The sequence below is a fragment of the Mirounga angustirostris genome, unplaced genomic scaffold (assembly GCF_029215605.1).
Source record: "Mirounga angustirostris isolate CCGP_5_RB_7025 unplaced genomic scaffold, mMirAng1.0.hap1 SCAF_17, whole genome shotgun sequence".
NCBI classification, from domain to species: Eukaryota; Metazoa; Chordata; class Mammalia; order Carnivora; family Phocidae; genus Mirounga; species Mirounga angustirostris.
In genome coordinates, this window is record NW_026991725.1 from 54,352,321 (window position 1) to 54,372,392 (window position 20,072).

Sequence of the window (20,072 nt, forward strand, 5' to 3'; positions counted from 1 at the left end):
TGGGTGCGTGCGTGGGTGCGTGCGTGGGTGCGTGCGTGCTTCCAGGGTTCCCGCAGGGCCAGTTCTTTTAGCGACGCCCTGAATTCCTCAGTCAAGAAGTGGTTCCGTCTGTTTTTGCAGCCTTAATGAGACCTCGGGAGAGAAAAATTTGCTTCCTTCCTGCCCGTGCCCCAGCTCTTCTCAAAGTGCGGTCCCCAGACACACACACCTGACTGGCAGCGTCCGTATCCCTGGGAACTCATTTAAAATGCCACTGGCCCCGATTTACTGAATCGGAAACTGGGGGGGTGGCGCTCGGGGATCTGTGTTTTAACAAGCCCCCCAGGGCACTCGGATGGCTCCTCAAGGTTGAGGATCACTGGTTAATTTATCCCATCCTTGGCCTCCCAGCGTCATCTCCTTCCCCAACAATATTCCACAGGTCATCGCTTTCAGGACCTACTGTCACCTAATTTGCCCTAAGAAACCCCAACACCGGTCACTCTAATCCCTCCCTTCTTGGCTCTGGCGTTGAGCTGCCAGGAGATGCTGGAGCAAACCTCATGCAAACAGGATGGTATTCCAGCTCCCGGCTCCCAGGCTGCCGACCCGTCCATCCAGCCCCATGACCCTGCTTCCATCTGTCCCAGACAGCCCCCAGACCCATTCCTGTCAGCTGCGGTCCCACCGCTGGTGCCCTGCCTTCTCCACTGGCATTTTAGCAGGAAGTTTCTACCTCATTGAAAAAGAAAAAAAGAAGACCCATTCTGGGTCGCCTCCCACCCATCTTACCAGAGGCCTCAGCCCCCTCCCCTCCTGTCCCTGCTCCTACCTGAGTCCTTTCCGCAAATTCAAAGACAAACAGCAACTACATGGCAACATTTTCAAGCAGAAGTGTTTAAAATATACATCAAGCGTCTATATTCTCTAAAGCAGTATAGACTTGGTTTTGAATTCCAGATCTTTAGTTACCGTCAGGGAGGCACCGGCCAAATTCTTATTTTTTCTAAACTTCAGCTTCTCTTTAAAAAGGGTTATCATAACACTTTCACATGTTTTTTTTAAAAATTGATAAATGTAATCAATGTAAAACCTATCATGGCAATAAGAGATTGATGTATTGAATAAAAGTATTTACTGTTCGCGGCGCCTGGGTGGCACAGTCATCGCTAAGCGTCTGCCTTCGGCTCAGGTCATGATCCCAGATTCCTGGGATCCAGCCCCACATCGGGTTCCCTGCTTGGCAGGAAGCCTGCTTCTCCCACTCCCGCTCCCCCTGCTTGTGTTCTCTCTCTCGCTGTGTCTCTCTGTCAAATAAATAAATAAAATAAAGTATTTACTATTCCATCCATGTATTAGATATTTTGATTTCAACATTTATATAATATGAATGATTTTCAAGTTCCATGGGCATCTTATACTTCAAGTTCTTACAACATGAGCAGAAACTGAGATGAATGTTCAAAGGGAAATCATGATGTGAATTCCTTAGTTCCAGGTTTGAAGATGAGAAAAGGACAGTGCTTCCCTTGTTACAAAAATTACTTATTTATGGGGCACCTGGGTGGCTCAGTCACTTGTGTCCAACTCTTGATTTCCGCTCAGGTCATGATCTCAGGGTCATCAGATCCAGCCCCAAGTTAGGCTCCAGGCTGGGCATGGAGCCTGCTTGAGACTCTCTCTCTCTGCCCCTCCCCAACTTCACCCCCCCCCCACACACACACCTGCCCCCATGCGCATGCGCGCACTCTCTCCCTCTCTAAAAATACATACATACATAAAAATAAAAAAACAAAAAGTACTTGCTTTATTTTTTTAAGATTTTATTTATTTGTCAGAGAGAGAGAGCACAATCAGGGGGAGTAGCCAGCAGAGGGAGAAGGAGGCTCCCCGCCGAGTAAGGAGCCTGACTCAGGACTCGATCCCAAGACCCTGGGATCATGATCCAAGCCGAAAGCAGATGCCTAACAGACTGAGCCACCCAGGCGTCCCCAAAAAGTAGTTGCATAGGAGAGAATGACCGAAAAGATAAATTCTATGATCTTCTCTTAATAAGGTGATCCATCTCCCTTTAAAAAAAACAACAAAACCAGCAGTCCCATTCACAAGTTTCTTGAAAGAACAAGCTCCTCAATTCCCTGCAAACTGATTTCCTGAGGCTCATCAGTAGCTTCCGTGTCAACAAATCCCACATGCATTTTAGTGCTCTTTGTGGTTCATTCAATCATTTTATTGAGCGCCTGCCATGTACAGACTTCCTGACGCTAGGCTAACACATTGGAGGTGGCCATGTGTACCTTTTTTTCATTCAACAAGTATTTTCTGAGCTCCTCAATATGCCAGGCACTGTGTTCAGTAGGCACTGGTGGACAACCTGCCCTTCGGGGGCTTACAGGTCATTACAGCGATGTCTGGTACAGGCAGTGGGACTTGAAGAAGATGGACACCTAACTTTAGCTGGTGGGAGGCAAGAGAAACTCAGAAGCCATCCCTGAGGAAGTGACATCCAAATTTAGTCTAAAGGATAAGACTAATGAGGGGATGAAGAAGGATGCTTCAGGCAGAACGGCACAGGCCAATTAACAGTAGAAACATAGTACAAGATAGGCTATGGTATTCGCAGGGAATCAGAGTCACACAAAGGAGGGTGCGGGAGGCATTCAAACTGGATCTTCAGGGATGACTAGGCATCTGTTAAGGAGGTGAAGACATCCCAGGAAGACAGTGCTGTATGTGCAAAAGTGCAAAGTATATGCCATCTTGGGAGAGGTGTAAGTAATACATGGGATGATGGCTGAAGCACAGAGCATGAGGACAATGTAGCACCTGGGGGACATGAACGCCATGTGTAGTAGTTTGGACTGAAAGTGACAGGAATTCCTGAGGGGGGGGCGGGAGGGTATGAGAGAGAGACAGAGTTAGTTTCCTTTTATAGTGATGGTTCCAACTACCACATGGAAGACACATTAGAAAGAGCAACACTGGCGGTGGGGAGACAAGTTAGAAAGAAGACTATAGTAATCCACCGATTGGGGTGAAAAATGACAGATCCTCAACAAGGCAGTGGTTGTAGGATGTCATAGCTAAACAGCTGGATCAGTGATATAAAGTAATATTAATAACACAGGCTTCCGAGTCAGGCAGACCTAGGTGTGAATCCCGGTCCTGCCCCTCACTATCTGCGAGCAACCTTAACCTGAGATTCCACTGCCTCACCTGTGAAATCAGGACAATAATAAAATGGACCTCACGGTTGTCGAAAGGATAACATAGCATGATATACATAAGGAACACAACCTGAGACCAAGCACACCATGAATGTGCAGAATGAGAGCCACCGTCCTTGGCATCATTAACTGGACATGGTTGACCAGATGCACATCTTGAGAGAGACCAGAGACCACAGTGACTGCAGAGTCTCTGGCTGGCCACAACTAGCCGAAAGCAGAGAGAGGACAAGGCAGGTGGGGAAGGAGGCCTGGAAGAGGATGCGCTCATTTGTTGGGTATGAAGTGCCCACGGTTGGATAAGCTAATCCTCCCGTGGTCTTTTGCACTCTGCATCTTGCTGTGTGTGTCAAGGGGGCAAGACCCTGACCACTTTTGACCTGGGCCACTTCTCAGTATTGTCTTTGTGGCGAGCAACCTTGAGAGATGAGGTGGTGTCTCCCTCTAGGCTTGCTTATTGCTCCCTATATGAGCAGTGGATTCCCAAGCTTGGTGTTCCTCGGTGATGCAAACCCACTGCTGTAGAGCATCCATCTGGGCCCATCATGCTGCCCCCGCGGGACTCAGAGGCAAGGGAGATTGAGGCAAATATGCAGCTGCTCATGCCATGTGCTGTGTGTGCCTGAGTAATAAAGTCTGGTGTTTCTGATCCCAGAGTCTCATGTCTTCTGCCGGCATCAAGGAATCAGTGACAGGTTAATTTATTAGCTTCGAGTTAGAAAGAGAAACTTGGAGTCATCCATGTGTGCGAGGCAGGTAAAGCCATGAGTATAAACAACATCACCTGGGAAGAGGTCAGGGGTGCACTCTGGGTAACACCAACAAGGAAAGGATGAGGGTAAGAAAAGGAGCTCCCAGATGACCTCAAGAAAGAAACTTAGAGGGGAGTAATGCCTTACAAGCCAAGGGAGTAGAGTTTCAAAGTAGGCAACAGGAAGCGATATTGCTTAAAAGTCAAAGTGATGAAGACTGGGGGCTCCGGGGTGGCTCAGTCAGTTAAGCGGGTGACTCTTGATATTGGCTCAGGTCATGATCTTGGGGTCATGGGATCAAGCCCAGCATTGGGCTCTGCACTGGGTAAGGAGCCGGCTTAAGATTCTCTCTCTCGGGGGCACCTGGGTGGCTCAGTTGGTTAAGCGACTGCCTTCGGCTCAGGTCATGATCCTGGAGTCCCGGGATCGAGTCCTGCATCGGGCTCCCTGCTCAGCAGGGAGTCTGCTTTGCCCTCTGACCCTATCCCCTCTCATGTGTTCTCTCTCATTCTCTCTCTCTCAAATAAATAAATAAAATCTTAAAAAAAAAAAAAAAGATTCTCTCTCTCTGGGCGCCTGGGGGGCTCAGTCATTAAGCGTCTGCCTTCGGCTCAGGTCATGGTATCAAGCCCAGCATTGGGCTCTGCACTGGGTAAGGAGCCGGCTTAAGATTCTCTCTCTCTCGGGGCGCCTGGGGGGCTCAGTCGTTAAGCGTCTGCCTTCGGCTCAGGTCATGGTCCCAGGGTCCTGGGATCGAGCCCCACATCGGGCTCCCTGCTTGGCGGGAAGCCTGCCTCTCCCCCCTCCACTCCCCCTGCCTGTGCTCCTCTCTCACTGTCTCTCTCTGTCAAATAAATAAATAATAAAATCTTTAAAAAAAAAAAAAAAAGATTCTCTCTCTCCAGGCGCCTGGCGGCTCAGTTGGTTGGGCATCTGCCTTCAGCTCGGGTCATGATCCCGGAGTCCTGGGATCGAGCACCGAGTGGGGCTCCCTGCTCAGTGGGGAGTCCGCTTCTAGCTCTTCCTCTGCCCCTCCCCGCCACTTGTTCTCATTCTCTCTCTCAAATAAAGAAATGGAATCTTAAAAAAAAAAAATCTCTCTCTCCCTCTGCCCCTCCCCCCACTGCGCACGCTCTCTCTAAAAAAAAAAAAAAGTGGCCACTGAACTTAGCAACTAGGTCACTAGCAGAGACATTTCAATGACATAGTGTGGCCAGAGTGGACGAGGAGTAAATGGAGGTAAACATCTTAAATAAATAGTTTCTGAAAAGCTTAGCTGAAAAGGAAAGAGAGAGGTGGGGCACTGGTGACCGGAGGGGACAGAGGCAAATGAAAATTTTCTTTGTAAACAGACGGGAGAGATTTGAGCAGATTATACACTAAAGAGAACAAGCCACGAAGGAGGGAAAAGTTGAGTAAAAAATTAAGAGCAAGGGGCGCCTGGGTGGCTCAGTTGGTTAAGCATCTGCCTTCGGCTCAGGTCATGATCCTGGGGTCCTGGGATGGAGCCCCGCGTCACATCAGCTCCCTGCTCAGCAAGGAGTCTGCTTCTCCCTCCCCCTGCTCATGCTGTCTCTCTCGCTCTCTCTCTCAAATAAATAAAGTCTTAAAAAAAAATTTTTTTTTAAATTAAGAGCAAGGAGAAGAAAGATGGAGCCAGGTGTTGGAAGAAGAGGAAGAGGATGACTTTCAGACCCGAGGCGAGGGACTGGCCAGGACCCTCCTCCACTGACATGGCATTTGCCCCAACCACACACACAAGCAGGCCAGCCTGCCAGCTCAGATTGTGATCTGCCTCCAGGTGAGTGGACCCTCCAGGGTCCCTAAGGAGGGGCCTGGGCAGCAAGTGTCCCTGGTGCCCCCCTTACCTGGCAGTCCTGCAGGTATCCATGTGTTTCCCAGCCTGGGCTCTTTGGAGATGCCCACAGCTGTATTCTACACACAAAGGGTCCAGGCAAGTTGAGAAGGTGTTGCTCCCAGGCCTGTGAAGCCAGCTTCCAGGAAGAATGAGTGCTCTCTGCCGGGAGGATGGGATTTTGGGAGCCGGACGTCCACAGGAAAGAGAAGCCTGCTGTTGGAGATACAAGGCCTCATCCTCCAGGTCCTCGGGGTTGGCGGCACAAACACCTATGGGAAGACCCAGGGATGCTCACAGAGGGAAAGGAACCGTCCTCTGCAGCATACCTGCACTCTGTTTGGAGTTTCTGCACCCCCTCAACTTATTCTCCCAATTCTTGACATAGCGTTCTCACCTCAACCGGACAGAGGAAGGAGCTGAGGGCTTGCCTGATGCCCGGGGCGCAGTGTGTGCTGGGCTCCAGCTCTCTATGACTTCTGTCCCTGTGGCTCACCCTGCCCTCTCCACGAAAGCAGCAGCAAGTGCCTGGGTCAGGGGCAAGCACACACCACTGCTAGTCCTCCTGCAGCCCGACAGATGACACCAGGACAGCCACCACCGCCGCCAGCATGCTCTGTGCCCTGTGCCAGGGAAGGTCCCCCGAATGCCTTAGCCTTCTCTCTTGCAGGGCCCTGGTTGGTGCAAGCAGCATCAGACTTCAGGGGGTCTGATCCCTTATGTGTCAGGCCTGGCAGAGGGAGGGGGCCAGCAGGACTGTGCAGTGGGACCTCCCTGCAGGCACGCCTCTGCTTTTTTTTGCACGGGATGACCACGAAGAACCTTCTGCGGAGGTGTGAGAGTAAGAACAAGAGAAGACAGCAATTCTTGACACCCTGATGGTCCAGACCCTTTAAAAGACTGCTGGAAGCACCAGACGGACTCTCTCCATAAAGGGCACGCACACAACACACAACCTTGCACGTAGTTTCTGGCTTTGAACACCACCAACCACCGCCCTCCCCCTGACCCCCGGGGCAGGCGAGGTGTCAAAGGAGCGTATATCAGAATCAGCCCAGAGGCTGGCTAAAAATGCAGATCCCCGGGCCCCACCGCGGAGCTTCTCATTCAGTGGGTCTGGGGCCAGGCCCAGGAGCCTGCGCTTTTAACCGGCACCTCAGATGACTCGGGCGCCGGGCGCCGATGCGCAGCGGAGCCCACTTTGAGAAACCCGACTCTGGGGCTGAGACCCACCCCCCCAAGCTCCGAAGTTTCCCCATCTCGTCGGGCGCACGGGCCGCCTCCCCTCACCTCCCGCGGGCCTCACCCTCGCGCGCGGGAGCATCTGGGGAACCTGCCAGGGACCCAGAGCGAGGGTCCCCGAGGCCTGCTCGCCCCCGTCGCCAGCGCACCACGGCCCCGGGAGGCGCAGCGCGGCGGCCGGCAGGGGGCGCGGTGCCGGGGACGACGCCGGAGGGGTGCCCGGAGGCCCCAGCCCGGAGCCGAGCGGCGGGAGGGAGAGGGGAGGGGAGCGCAGGGGAGGAGGGGAGGGAGGCGAGAGGCGCGCGGCGGCGCGGAGCCGGGCGCGGGCGCGGGCGCGGGGGCGGGGGCGGGAGCCGGGGGGCGGGGCGGGCCGGGGCGGGGCCGGCGGCCGGCGAGCGCCCGGGGAGCGCGCCCGGGGAGCGCGGAAGGAGGAGCGAGGGGAGCGCGGGCAGCCGCTCGCCCCCGCCCCCGCGCCGCCCGCGCGCAACAGTTCCCCCAAAGTTGCCTCGCGGGAGGCGGGCGCGCCGGGGCGGCCGAGGGGCGGGCAGCGGGCCGGGGGCGCGGCGTCGCGGCCGGGCGCGGGCAGTGCCGGCGGGCGGCGGCGGCGGCATGGGCACCCGGCAGACCAAGGGCAGCCTGGCCGAGAGAGCCAGCCCCGGCGCGGCGCCCGGCCCCCGCCGCGAACGGCCGGACTTCTGGGCGTCGCTGCTGCTGCGCGCCGGGGACAAGGCGGGGCGCGCGGGCGCCGGCGCGGGGCTGCCCCCCTACCACCGGCGCGTCGGCATGGTCCAGGAGCTGCTGCGGATGGTGCGCCAGGGCCGGCGGGAGGAGGCGGGGACGCTGCTGCAGCACCTGCGCCAGGTGAGCGCGGGGAGGGCGCGCGGGGGGGGCGCGCCGGCCCCGGGAGCGCCCCGCCCCTTGCCGAGCAGGCCCGGAGCGCCGAGGGCACCGCCCAGGGCCCCCTCTCGCGGGGATGGAGCTGGTCTGGCAGCAGGTGCCTCGGCGCTCCCGCTGAATTTGAGGCCTCGGGGCGGGGCGGAGGAAGGCTGGCCCAGTGAGGCCCGGCTGCAGGGGACCTGTTGGAATAATGTCCCCGCTTCTCTCTCCTCCACACGCGGAGAGGGAGGCAGGTCCCAGGGATGGGCGGTGGGAGCGGATGCGGGGAGGGATGCCTAGGCTGGGCCAGGGCGCTTTTCTTCCTCTCCATCCACTGGCAGTCACCAAGGGTCTTCAAGGAATGCGCAGTCGTCAGTTTCCCCAGGGGGGAGTCCAAGGGCACAGCCCTGGGACTGGTGAGGTGCCGGTCGCGAGGTCATTTGCCCACCCGGGAGGCATCCTGGATTGCGGTTGAGGCAGGAGGCAGCGTTTATCTCCCCTGGTTTACTTGGACAGGTGCTCAGCCAGGAGTCCCTGCTGAACAGTGAAGAGAAGGGAAGGGGGGAGCTGACTTGGTTTCCTATGTGAGTACCTGGCTGCAGGAACTTCAGAAGGCGGCCAGCACTCTGCCTTCAGCCTGTTCCTGTCCCTGTCCCGTTGGTTAGGGACTGACGTTGCAGATCTGGCCAGTCCCCTTTGCTTTGGGGCTGCCCTGGGCGGATGCTGTCATCCACGTCTCTGGCTTGTTTTCCTCCTTCACTTTCTTTTGAGGGAAGTGAGCCCCCCCTGTTCCATGGATTTTGTTGAGAGAGAGGCAGGAAGGTGCGTCTCCTGCATCACCAAACAAGTTGTCTTGGCCCAGCTTTGGGGGGTGACCATGTCCAGGTCCCATAGTCCTCCTCTGTGTGGAGTCCACCACAGACCCAGGAGGGGGGACCTCAGGTGGCCTTTCTAAAGTTTCTCTGTCTCTAATGAAAGACACTGCAGGAGCGCCTTCCTTGTAGGCGCTTCCAAAATCTAATCAGACGCACATCCCTGCAGGATTTTGTAGCACCCTCCTCACACCTTTTGTATCTGGTGAGCTGTTACCGTGGAGTGTGTTCCCAAGGTGTGCACTGCGCAGGGAGAAGGAAGGGAGAAGGAAGCAGGGGCTTGGGGACTTGGAAGACGTGGGGCTACTGCTCTTGCCTTCTTTTCCATACAGCATCCAGAACAGTGCCTGAGATGCTGCTGGATCCCTAGGTTTCTTCTCTGAATTGAATCATTAAAGAAAGATGACATTATGCATGGTATAACTTCAGCAATGTGTATTTCTCTGTCTTTTGAAAATGGGAAACCAGCGGATGGCCTCTATGGAAACTCTGTTGCTTTCAAACAGAATGATGGATTTTCCAGACCATCCCATTGCGCACACCAGATAGTAAGAAGGTTCTACTGCTCCTCCAGTCCCTCTGAAACTGAGTGTGATTGCACATCCTGAGGCTGAACTTCTCCCTGGTTTTTGGAGAGTAGATAAGTTCCTGTGGCCTCTCGGGGTTCTTGAGACAGGGAGCATTTCCTGGGAAATGTTGGTCTTGTCTGCGGCCTGACACCTTTTGTAGTGACAGGACTAGAAGGGCTGATGGGGGGCAGGATGGGGTTAATCAGACTTGCCCCTTTTCTGTGAAAGCAGCAGGATAACTTGCCTTCCAGGGCCTGTGTCAGGCTCCCTTGACCTCTGGTTTGTGGGTGAGGTCCACGGGTCTCTCCCGAGTCTCCCGAGTCAGCGATGGGCCTGCCCGAGGGGCCTGGAGACCTGTCCTGTTGCCTGGAACATACGAATCAAGGCTTCTCCCAGAAATGGTCATGGACCCTGGGCGGTGTGAGAGGGGAGCCCAGGTGTCCAAATGTCCATGAGACACAGAGGCTGTTTTCTAGGACCCTGAGGCTCTTTAGAGGAATGTTGAGCTGGATCTGTGCAAAGAAGTGGCTCTTTCTCCCAAATTGTGTTTCCTTTCCAGTTGGCTCCTCCAGTGTGGAGGTGGTGATGTTCAGAAAGGGAATGAGCAGCCACTGAGAGGCAGCCCCCCCGCCTCCCAGGTGGGTTCGGGTAGGCCTTGAGCTCTAGAGTTGGAGGAGACTTGGGATCTTCGACCCCTGTGGTTCTCAGCCTCAAGTCCCCGAGCATTTTGAGCCCTGAAGGAGCTAGGGACACTCTTCCCAGACCAATGCACCAACACGTACAATCTTGCAAGAATTCCAGAGTGTTCGCAGACCCCAAGTTCAATATGTGCCCCAGTCTGGTACCACGCCTCCCCCACTGTGTGACTTGCTACGGGCTTGGGATTGGAAACAGGGACCTCAGGACCTTGTGTGGCAGTTTGTGGCGGCTGCTGGTGTCACTGCTTCTGAATGCCCCCCTTTCGCCTGTAAGATCTGGAGGGTAGTTTCCCTGATCGGAGACTCTTGGGTCAGTCCGTGCTCGGCACTTGCTGGAGAGGTATCAGGAGGCTTTAGTTAATGTTAACGATCCTGAGCTGGGGTTCAGGGGTTCAGGCAGAATGCCAGGAAGCTGCCCTGAAGGAGTAGAGCGATCTCTCTTTCTGCAGGAGCAGTGTACTCGTGAGAAGAGCCTGGGGCCAAGGATCAGCTCAGGCAGCTTGCCTTCCAGTCCTTAGTCCGCTTTGACCTTGAACCCCAGCAGATAACCTCCCTGAGTTCTGTTTCCTCATTTCCCAAAGAGTAACTGGAGGACTGAGCAGAGCAAATGCTACAAAGTATGTGAGGTTGAGTTGGCTCGCAAATCAAGATACATTCTCATGGCAATGGAACGAAACAAGAGACTCTGCCCTACTTCGGGGCTGGCCAGGCTACGGGTAGGGTCTGTGGTATCCTCTCTCAGGCCAGGCCCAAAGAATTTTTGGATCTTGTCGACCTGGCCAGGGCTCCGTGTGGGTCAAAAGCTCAGGGCACGTTCAGAAGCAGTCTGGTGTGGGGAACACGTGGGGACAAAAGAAGCCAGCTGTGGATAGAGGAGGCCATTCCTCTCCCCATCCCTGGGCTCCATTCCTGCAGGCCTGACCCTTCCCCAGACCCTTCTTCCTAAGCCTTGGGCTCAGGCCTGCCATCTTTAAGGAGCCCTGGGGAAGAAGTGCCTTCAGGCATGGAGAGAAGGCAAATGCCAGGCTATGGGGGAGATGGGCTGTCCCCTCTTCAGCCCAGCGGCCTCTCTGAGGCCCACAGATTGTAGTAGACTGGGTTGTTGGCCAGCCTCATGAGACACTAGAATAAGGGGTCCGTTTCCCCAGGATACACCAAGCTGAACTGGCCCACTTCCTCATGTTCGCCATGCGTCCCTGCTTTCCCTGAAAGACAATCTGATTAGATCAGTTTATTGCCATTCAGTATGGTGCAGCCCTGCTGGGCAGAGCTGTTCCAGGGTTGGCCTGTCCAGTCCCATCCAATGGTGTGGCTTGGGCCTGGACACCTGGTTCAGTCTACTGGCTTTACTCTATACCTGGGACAATGAGCCACGTCAGCTAATACCAAAAAAAAAAAAAAAAGAACCCCCCCTCCCCCCGCACCGGGGCCTAGGGTGACTTGCTTCCCAGAAGGGCTGAATAGTGGACAAGCACTTAGAGGCTCCCTAGGGACCTGGACACTGGACAGGTGTTTCCCACCTGGAGTCAGAAAGATGAACAGAATGGCCTTGAAGATCTCCTTTTTCCTCTGACACCCCACCTAAGAAAATCTCTTTCAGTGAGCTGCTTGGAAGGCCACCAGGCACCAAACAGGGAGGCCCCCCCCACCCTTGCCCTGATCTGATCCTTCCCTGACCTGGAATGCCTTTCCTTGTTTCCAGTGAATGCTCCTTGCCTTTCTGAGGCCAGCTTCCACGTCAGCCCTTGGCTCTGAGATTCACTCGTCTTTTAGGTCCCACAGCACTGGGGAGCAATTAATCATCTGCATATGGTTTTTCACCTGACATCGATTTTGTTGGTCAGACTAAGTCACGTGCTTCCTGAGCGTGGAGACCCCCGCCACCACCGTTGTCCCTGGCATGGTATTGAACACCCGTAGGCCTGTGACATTCTTTAATTAGTCTGTGCACCATGAAGCTATGCATCAGCCCCCACTGTCACTGTGTGTCCTCAGAAACTCTCAAATCCCCAGCCACAGCTCTACATCTGGGGGCTTATCCACTAGGGGCGTTAGTATGGTCGTGAGATCTGACACGTTTGCCTCCTATGTGGGTGGATGTCTGGGAGCAGTGTCCTCGGGGCCTGGCTGTCCCTGGCAGCCTGCCAGGGGGTGGTGTTCTTGGAGACAGGAGTGGCCCAGTGCCCGGGCCTCCGTGGGCACCTCGGGGATCCCATCCTACAGGTGCAGTCCAGCGCCTCTGCGGAGGTGGTGGGAGGGGAGCCTGGCCTCCCCGTTCCTGATCTGCTGCTTGTGCTGAATCATGTTCCTTTCGTCCGCAAAAGAGAAACCTTCCTTTTTCAAATCCACTGCTCTCTGACTGGGCTGGGCGCAGACATTTCCAGTTTATGAAGATGCAGAAGGAATCCCGTGCCAGGGCCTGCTTTGCTGGTTTACAAGACCGGAGACGCGGCAGCCTCTGTATGGCCCTCCACCACAGCAGGGCTGGGAGCTGGGCAGGAAAGCTCCTGCTTTCTGGAACAAATGTCCACCTCCTCAGAGATAACTAGCCTCTGCTTTGCTCCTTGTCTTCAGGGCTCCCAAAATACCCTGGGGGCCATCCATGGACACCCCACCTTGGTGCACCCCTCTTTGGTGCACGGTGTACCACCCCCCTTCCCCGACGTCAGTTCATTTCCCTTCGGGCTTTCCTGGGGCAGATGCCATAGATCACGTTACTGGGCACAGTGGGGTTTCTAGAAATCCTCATCGAATGGGTTTTAGACTTCTTCTCGGGCACACTCCCCCCAGACTGCTGCTCCTGGAACTCTCTCTCAGGAGCCAGCATGGTCTGGCTCAGACTTCTGGAGTGTTTCCACTCCAAGCATGGGGCCAGGTTATCCTTCCAGCAACCCGCAGAGTTGACACGGCCGCTGCCCCCGCCCCTTTGAAGGCTGTCAGAGGCTTCTCTGCCCCGCCCCCACTCCTGCAGGTGAGAGCCACCTTGCAGAAGAGTCACCCGGGTGATGAGGATCTTTCTCTGGCTTCCGCACCGGGATACTCAAGGGGTGGGGTCAGCGGCTGAGGAGACCCCCTCCTTCAAGTGGGGATCCCCGCCAGCCATCTGCCCCCCCCTTTCCCTCCAAGAGCAGCGCTGTGGGGGGACCCATGAGAAAAAGGACACTCGAAGCGGCTTGCTCCATCCCCCCCACCCCTCCCTCGCCCGGCTCTACGGCAGCCTCATTCAGGAGGAGAACCTGGAGGGGTGGGAGAGGAGCCCAGCTGTCCAAGATCGACTCAATCATTGTATCCTGGGCTCACTGTCTCCAGGAGAGCTGGCTGTCCTGATGAGAACAGTGACCTTGCACAGGGAGCAGGGTTTGGGGGGCGGGGGGCTCATTACCATGCCCGTTCTCCTCCCCACCCCACCCACTGGCCCTGAGCAGTGCCCACGTGGCTCTCCGGGAGCATTTCCCAGCTTTTTTTTTTTTTTTTTTTAACTCAGCTGCTGCTCAAAGGGATGTGGCATTTCGATGTTTCTAACTTTATCTTAAGCAGCATAGACGCAGGAGTCCGGCTGGGAGGGGTGGGGGTGGGGTGTCAGAGCAAGGTGTCGCCTGCAGAGGTGACCTCACTTGGGGTCTGGGGCCGGTGCCCACCTCCAGGCTGTCCCCTGCCCCTGCTCAGCCCTCCGCGTCCATCCCTTGCTTCGGCTTCTCTTTGTGCTCCTGTGTTTCTCTCCGTGTCCTCCGAGAAGCAGACTCTTTGCCTCTTGTTAGTGGGCCCGCCCCTGGTCAGCTGCCCTTCTGCAGCACATCCCCAGCCTCCACGGCAGGAGGACAGAAGGGGCTGGCGGAGGTCGAGAAAGGGCTCCAGCTCATTGCAGTCATCTGCTAGGTGTTCCCGGGCCTTGAGCCAGAGGGCCGGCAGTTGGAGACGCCCCTCCTGTCTGCACGTCGCTTTCTAGTCCATAAAGCGTTTTCCCGTGTTTATTTTGCTCCTTAAATAGTCTTGGGAGGTTGACAGGATATTGCTTACAGTAAAAAAAAAAAAAAAGATGGGGGTTTTTAATATTATGAAAGCCCTGAATAATCACTGTAGCAAAAGATGAAAAGGCAGATGAGCAAAAAAGAAGACCGCGGGAATTAATTCATCATCTCTTCTACAGTCGCGTGCCTGAGCCACCAGGCACTGTTCTTTTTTTTTTTTTTTTTTAAGATTTTATTTATTTATTCATGAGAGACAGAGAAAGAGAGAAGCAGAGGGAGAAGCAGGCTCCCAAGGAGCAGGGAGCCTGATGCGGGACTCGATCCCAGGACTCTGGGATCATGACCTGAGCCAAAGGCAGACGCTTAACCATCTGAGCCACCAGGTACTGTTCTTTTTTTTTTTAAGATTTTATTTATTTATTTGACAGAGACACAGCGAGAGAGGGAACACAAGCAGGGGGAGTGGGAGAGGGAGAAGCAGGCCTCCCGCTGAGCAGGGAGCCCGATGCAGGGCTCGATCCCAGGACCCTGGGATCATGACCTGAGCCGAAGGCAGACTCTTAACGACTGAGCCACCCAGGCGCCCCCACCAGGTACTGTTCTAAGCACCGGGGAGACAGCAGACAACCAAACTGCACTCATAATGCTTCCCCCTAGCGCTTGGAGGGATGGTGAGGACCCAAGAGGCCGACCCTCGGGCAGCCACTTAGTATGGCCCAGCGGAAGGGCTCTGCAGGGGTGGGCCACATTCTACTGGCAGCCAGGAGCCCTCGGTTCTGGGCCCAGCTCAGACCCTTCCCTTCTCTGGTCTGAGCGCCCCCATCTACAGAACGAAGGGGTGTATGGTTGAGATGGCCCTGAGGTCTTCCACCACTCAGGTTCCAGCCAGGCTCCCATGGTTTCAGCAAGACCCATTCATTCCCATCTGTGGTCACTTGTTTCTTCCAGGCCTGGAGCCAGATGAACCTTCATGCCCTGAGGTCTCTCCCTTGTCCCCAACTAGTGCGAGAGAGCTGGGACACAGGGAGGGGCTTCTGGAGGGAAACAGCCCCCTGGGGCTCTGGGGTCGACCCCTACATACCCCCCACACTGGCCACTGCAGAGGCCAGCCTGTCGTGCACGCAGCAGTCCTAGCTGACCCACCCCTCCGCTAACTGAGGAGAGTAGTCATGCAGCGTGGGGGGCAGAGGCCAGAGCAGGGGACCTGCACACCTTCACGTAGCTCTGGGCAGCAGTGCGTGAGCAAAGACCAGTGTTGACAGACGCGGTGTTGTCCTGTGAGCCCTGCACCCGGGGTGTCAGGAAAGAGAGCAAGGCCTGTCCCCAGGCTTGGCCAGGCCCTGTTGGGACCTGTTGCCTGTGGGACTCATTCAGACTTCCCCTCCCCTCCGACCTCCTCTGGCCCCAGGAGGCTGCCTGGGCCCCCCTCACATCTGCCTGTCTCCCCTCCCTCCCGTAGGCCCCCTCCTGGGTGCCTCTCCACTGCCCCCAGGGACCCAGACTCTCAGCCCAGGAAGAGCCGGGGGCCTTGTCCCTGGGGCAAGACCCCTGCCCAGCACCCTCTGCAACCTGGCCACACTAGTGCTTGGTTCTTTCACTCAGCAGACGCTCTTCCTGAGCATCTACGGGGTGGACGGGCCCAGGGCAAAGTGGGAAGAGTCGGGTCAGCCACGGTGCTCGTTTTTAGAGGGATAAGAAGAGCAGCTGATACCGTGGATGGTGGCGAGTGAGTGTAGAGCCCACCGTAGCCGGTCAGATGCCCGCTCTGCCGTTGACTCTGGCCACAGATGCAGGGAAGCCGGGCTGGGCAGAGAGCCAGAGGAGTGGCTGCAGGGGGTGGCAGTGGGGGCACCCAGAGGGGCAGGGCCCACGGCACTCCCGCAGGGCTCCCAAGTGGACACCCTCACTGAGCCTGGAGGCGGCAGGAAGCCCATCCTCCCCGTCCACTTCCTAGTTGGGGCTTTGTCTCCCCTGCCCCAAACGACCCCTCCCGGCAGCCCTGGTGCGCAGGTCTGGCCCTCTCCAGTGCATCTGGCCCTTCCATGCCCTCAGCCTGGGTTCTCCAAGGGCACAGCAGTGCCCCCACAGGGAGCTCCGGCTCTCTCTGTGCCCCTCCAGGCACCCCACCTCCCCACAGCTGCTCTCCCCGGGGAGCCACCACCCACAGCTGCAGGCCGCCCAGGGGTAGGACCCCCAGGGGAGACGGGAAGCCCTCCCCACGCAAGTGTACCATCCACCTGCAGGGAGCTGGCACTCAGAGCCTGCATCCCACTCCCCCTTCCTCCACAGCCCCTGGTGCCCTTAGTTCTGTCCATGCGGTCACTGCCTCCTGGCGCTTCAGGCTCAGGCCCCACGCAGAGAGGCAGGAGTGGGGCAGGATTCCCTCCCACTGACGGAGACCGGGAGAGTGCACCCCACCCTGGACGTCAGCTTGGATGTCTGGCCCAGCGCACTGCAGCAGGGCCACCCCCCCCCACCCTGTGCAGACCGTGGGGAGGGCTAGAGGAAGAGGGGGGGACAAGAGCAACAGGTACGGGAGTGGGGGAGACGGCTCTGTGATCAGTTGGATGGTCCCAGAGGAATCCCAGCTGGGAACAGAACATGTCTTTCTGATTTTCACTCCTGGTAAATAGTCAGACTGGAACTGTCCAACCCCACTGTCCTGGAGGCCTGCGCCCATAGCTCAGATACCGGACCAGGGCAGGCATCCCTCTGCTGAATGCCACATTGCCTCGCCTGGCCCAGGTCCGTCCTTCCTGACAATGTCACCACCCACTAACTGCCTGACTCTGCTCTCCTCTCCACCCTCAGACCCCGCTCAGGCCTGCCACCCTGGGAGGTATCCTCCTTTGCACCTGTCAGGACCCAGGTGTTGAAGATTCAAACTCCAGTATCATACAGTAAACTCAGTGTGACTCTGAGATTTTGCCGAGATTGGTTTATAATCTCTTACTTAGGGCTCCTGATGGCCTTCCTGTGGGGCTGTCACTTTCTCCCTGTGTACGTAAGAGAATAAAAGAAAGCAGAGGCTACTGAGGAAGAAGCATGGGAGGGGCTGTAGGCCCACCTGGCACCAGGTGCTGGGTCAGACCTCTGGCCTTCTAATGGGCCACCTGACCATCTTGCCTATTGTGGTCCCATTGGCTCACTCCTGGCTGTGATCCTGTGTCCCAGCCACCAGAGAACAGGAAAGGCTGGGGTTTGAATGTCCTTAGAGAACCAAGGGGCTGGATCTACCCCTTCCCCCTCCCTGGAGGAATTTGATAGAGAGGAAGGGGTTCCTCTGGTTCCTCTGCTCCTGGCAGCCTAAGGAAACCAAGGACTTTGTTGGTGTGGAGGCCATTAAGTGAATCCAGGTGACCCAAGGATGCCTCATCACATTGGTTTCTTTCAGTGAGATGTAGGGCATCTCCTTGCCCATCAAGTTCCCTTGTGAGAGGTAGAGAACACCCCCTGGTTGGCAGAGCCAGAGTCAAATCTTGGTGAGCTCAGCGCCACCCGGACACCTTTGTGCAGTACACACCCTGCACAGCTGTACTTGGCAGCCTTGGCAAAAGTGCACAAAAGGGGGCGCCTCGGTGGCTCAGTCCTTAAGCGTCTGCTTTCAGCTCAGGTCATGATCCCGGGGTCCTGGGATCGAGCCCCACATCGGGCTCCCTGCTCTGCAGAGAGCCTGCTTCTCCCTCTCCCACTACCCCCTGCTTGTGTTCCCTCTCTCGCTGTATCTCTCTCTGTCAAATAAATAAATAAAATCTTTAAAAAAAAAAAAAGTGCACAAAAGTTCAGTCTTTATCAGCTGAGGCCAGTCAGGAGCCTCACCCCTTTCCCACTCATCTCCTCAAAACAGCCTTCCCAAATCACCTAAAGCAGGGAGTGGTAAAGTGTCAGCCAGCACATGATTTCTGACTCTGAGCCAGATGCTGGCCCTCTTCTTCCTTAATCGGGGAGTTAGAGCAGTTGGGCATCTTCTATAAGGTTCTGGCTCAACACTCCTGCCTTTCAAAGGGTGTCAGACAGAATCAAAAACATCCTGAGTGGGTCTGGAATCAGACCCAGTCAGGAGCACCAAAGGACAAGCAGGGGCATCATGGTGTCTTTCCTGGCTGGACTTCCATAGGCTCTGGCCCCTCCTGTGTCCCAGGGATCCAGGAATTTCCCAGACTGTTTCCATTCCCGCCTCCACTAGTTCTAGGGGAAATAAGGTCTGGATGCTTCCCATCCCCTGTAAATGTCCTCCATATCTCCCCATGAAATAATTCCATCCGATGTAATTTTTCCTAGGATGTGCCGGTCTTCTGAACTTTTTATTATTCTCAACTGCAGATTTATATCTTCCACTTCCTTCTAGAGTCGTGGAGTTTTATGGTGGAAACACTTTGAGGCAGGATCCTTGCCCTTGGGGTTTCCAGACTGCTGGTGGCCCAGAGACCATCAGGAGTGTGGAGGGCTATGGTTCTTGGATATGGAAACTCAGACACAAAAAGGGTTATGGGGACACCTGGGTGGATCAGTCGGTTAAGCATGTGCCTTCGGCTCAGGTCACTGTCCTGGGGTCCTGGGATCACCGCACCTGCTCATCGGGGAGCCTGCTTCTCCCTCTGCCCCTCCCCCTGCTCATGCTCTGTCTCTCTGACAAATAAAAATTTGAAGAAAATTTTAAAAAGGTTCCAAGGTACCTATTCCAAGAATTCTCATCTCTCTGGAATTCACCTGCTGGTAGAGAATCCTTCACGCAGGGCAAGGAGAACAGAAATGTTTTTGGTATATGACGCATCTCAAAGAGAGGACCCAGAAGTGGGCACTCTGGGGGGGACAGGGAGCACGGGGTAGGGGGAGAGGGCCATGCCTGACAAGGAGCGGGTGTTGGGATGGAAGTAGAGAAGCTGTTCTAGAAACTAGCAAGGGGCCGGTCAGGAAGCCCAAAGGAACAAGGGCACCGGGTTGGACACTTGAGAGCAGGCATGCTTAACTGTGCCTCCACGATCAGCCAATTCCCCCAAGGACTTTCCATTCAGAATGGAATGGATCAGCAGGCATCCCAGGTGTCCTGTCTGGGCCACACTCTGGAGGGAAGAGGTCCGCCAAGGGAAGTCCTGCGGGCAGAAAGCAGGGATGCCGGCATGGAAAGAGAGGCCTAGGGCCCTGCTGGAGAGCTCTGAGCCTTCCTTCCCTGGGCCTGCGGCTCTGGCCCTCTCACCTCCCCCCCCCCCCCCAAGGTCCCAGAAGCTGTGGACAAACTCAGTGACCTCCCAGAAAGCAGGCCAAGCCCCCCCCCCCTTCCTTTATAGCCTGTAAATCCCACAGATTCCTTCTTGCTGCTGCTGGTTGTAGCCCTGATCCTTCCACCTTCTGGGAGAACGAGGCCCTGAGGATCAGGGTCTTAGGACGGGGAAAATTCCACCTGGCTGGGACCCCTGCTGGGGAGCCCTCAGAGACCACAGCTGCGGCAACCCTCCCGAGCCGTCTGCCCTCCCCTCTGCCCGGAGAATGACATGCAGCTCCTTAGTGAGAGGCCATCGAAGTCACCCACCGATTCTGAATGGAAAGTCCTTGAGGGAATTGGCTAATCGTGGAGGCACAGTTAAGGCCTCCCACTGGGCCCTGGACCCTGGGGGATCTCCCCCTCCTCCCTCTACGCCACTTCCTGCTTGGAGTTGGGAGCGAGCTGGAGTCAGGCCGGGTCCTTCTCCAGCGTGACTCATCTCGGCTCACCCAGATTCTTGGAGGCTTTGTCTGGGCCTTGGCTCTGACCTAGAGATTTAAAGTGGTAAAGACCCTCAGTTGGTCGTGATGGTTACTTTTACGTGTCAGCTTGGCCAGGCCGTGGTACCCAGTGTTGGTCAAACACGAGTCTAGATGTCACCGCAAATGGGTTTTTAGATGAGATTAACACTGAAATCAGTAGACTTTGAGTAAGGCAGGTGGCCCACCAGAATGTGGGTGGGCCTCATCCAATCAGTTGAAAACCTTGAGAGACAAGGCGGGAAGGAATTCTGCCTCCAGATTGCCTTCAGACTCAAGACTGCAACATCAG

General features: G+C 55.9%; 1 protein-coding gene and 1 long non-coding RNA gene across 4 annotated transcripts in view; one reads left to right on the plus strand and one right to left on the minus strand.

Moving 5' to 3' along the window:
• Positions 1-802: 802 nt before the first annotated feature.
• Positions 803-7,362, minus strand: LOC123853584 (uncharacterized). 2 transcript variants are annotated; one of them, XR_010408417.1, is made up of 4 exons: positions 7,120-7,362; positions 6,211-6,638; positions 5,827-6,085; positions 803-1,286 (listed from the first exon to the last, which is right to left on the minus strand). It is a non-coding gene; the product is annotated as an uncharacterized LOC123853584 (long non-coding RNA). The 2 variants fall into 2 exon arrangements; XR_006793167.3 differs by having other exon boundaries at positions 6,211-7,362.
• Positions 7,363-7,470: 108 nt separating this feature from the next.
• Positions 7,471-20,072, plus strand: part of LRRC75A (leucine rich repeat containing 75A) — a 44,618-nt gene continuing 32,016 nt past the window's right edge. The window contains exon 1 of one of the 2 annotated variants that reach the window (XM_064583025.1): positions 7,471-7,916. In XM_064583025.1, coding sequence (XP_064439095.1) covers positions 7,665-7,916 — 252 coding nt within the window. In that variant the 5' untranslated portion in view covers positions 7,471-7,664. The remainder of the gene's footprint in view (positions 7,917-20,072) is intronic. The other variant, XM_045889802.3, reaches the window with a different exon arrangement.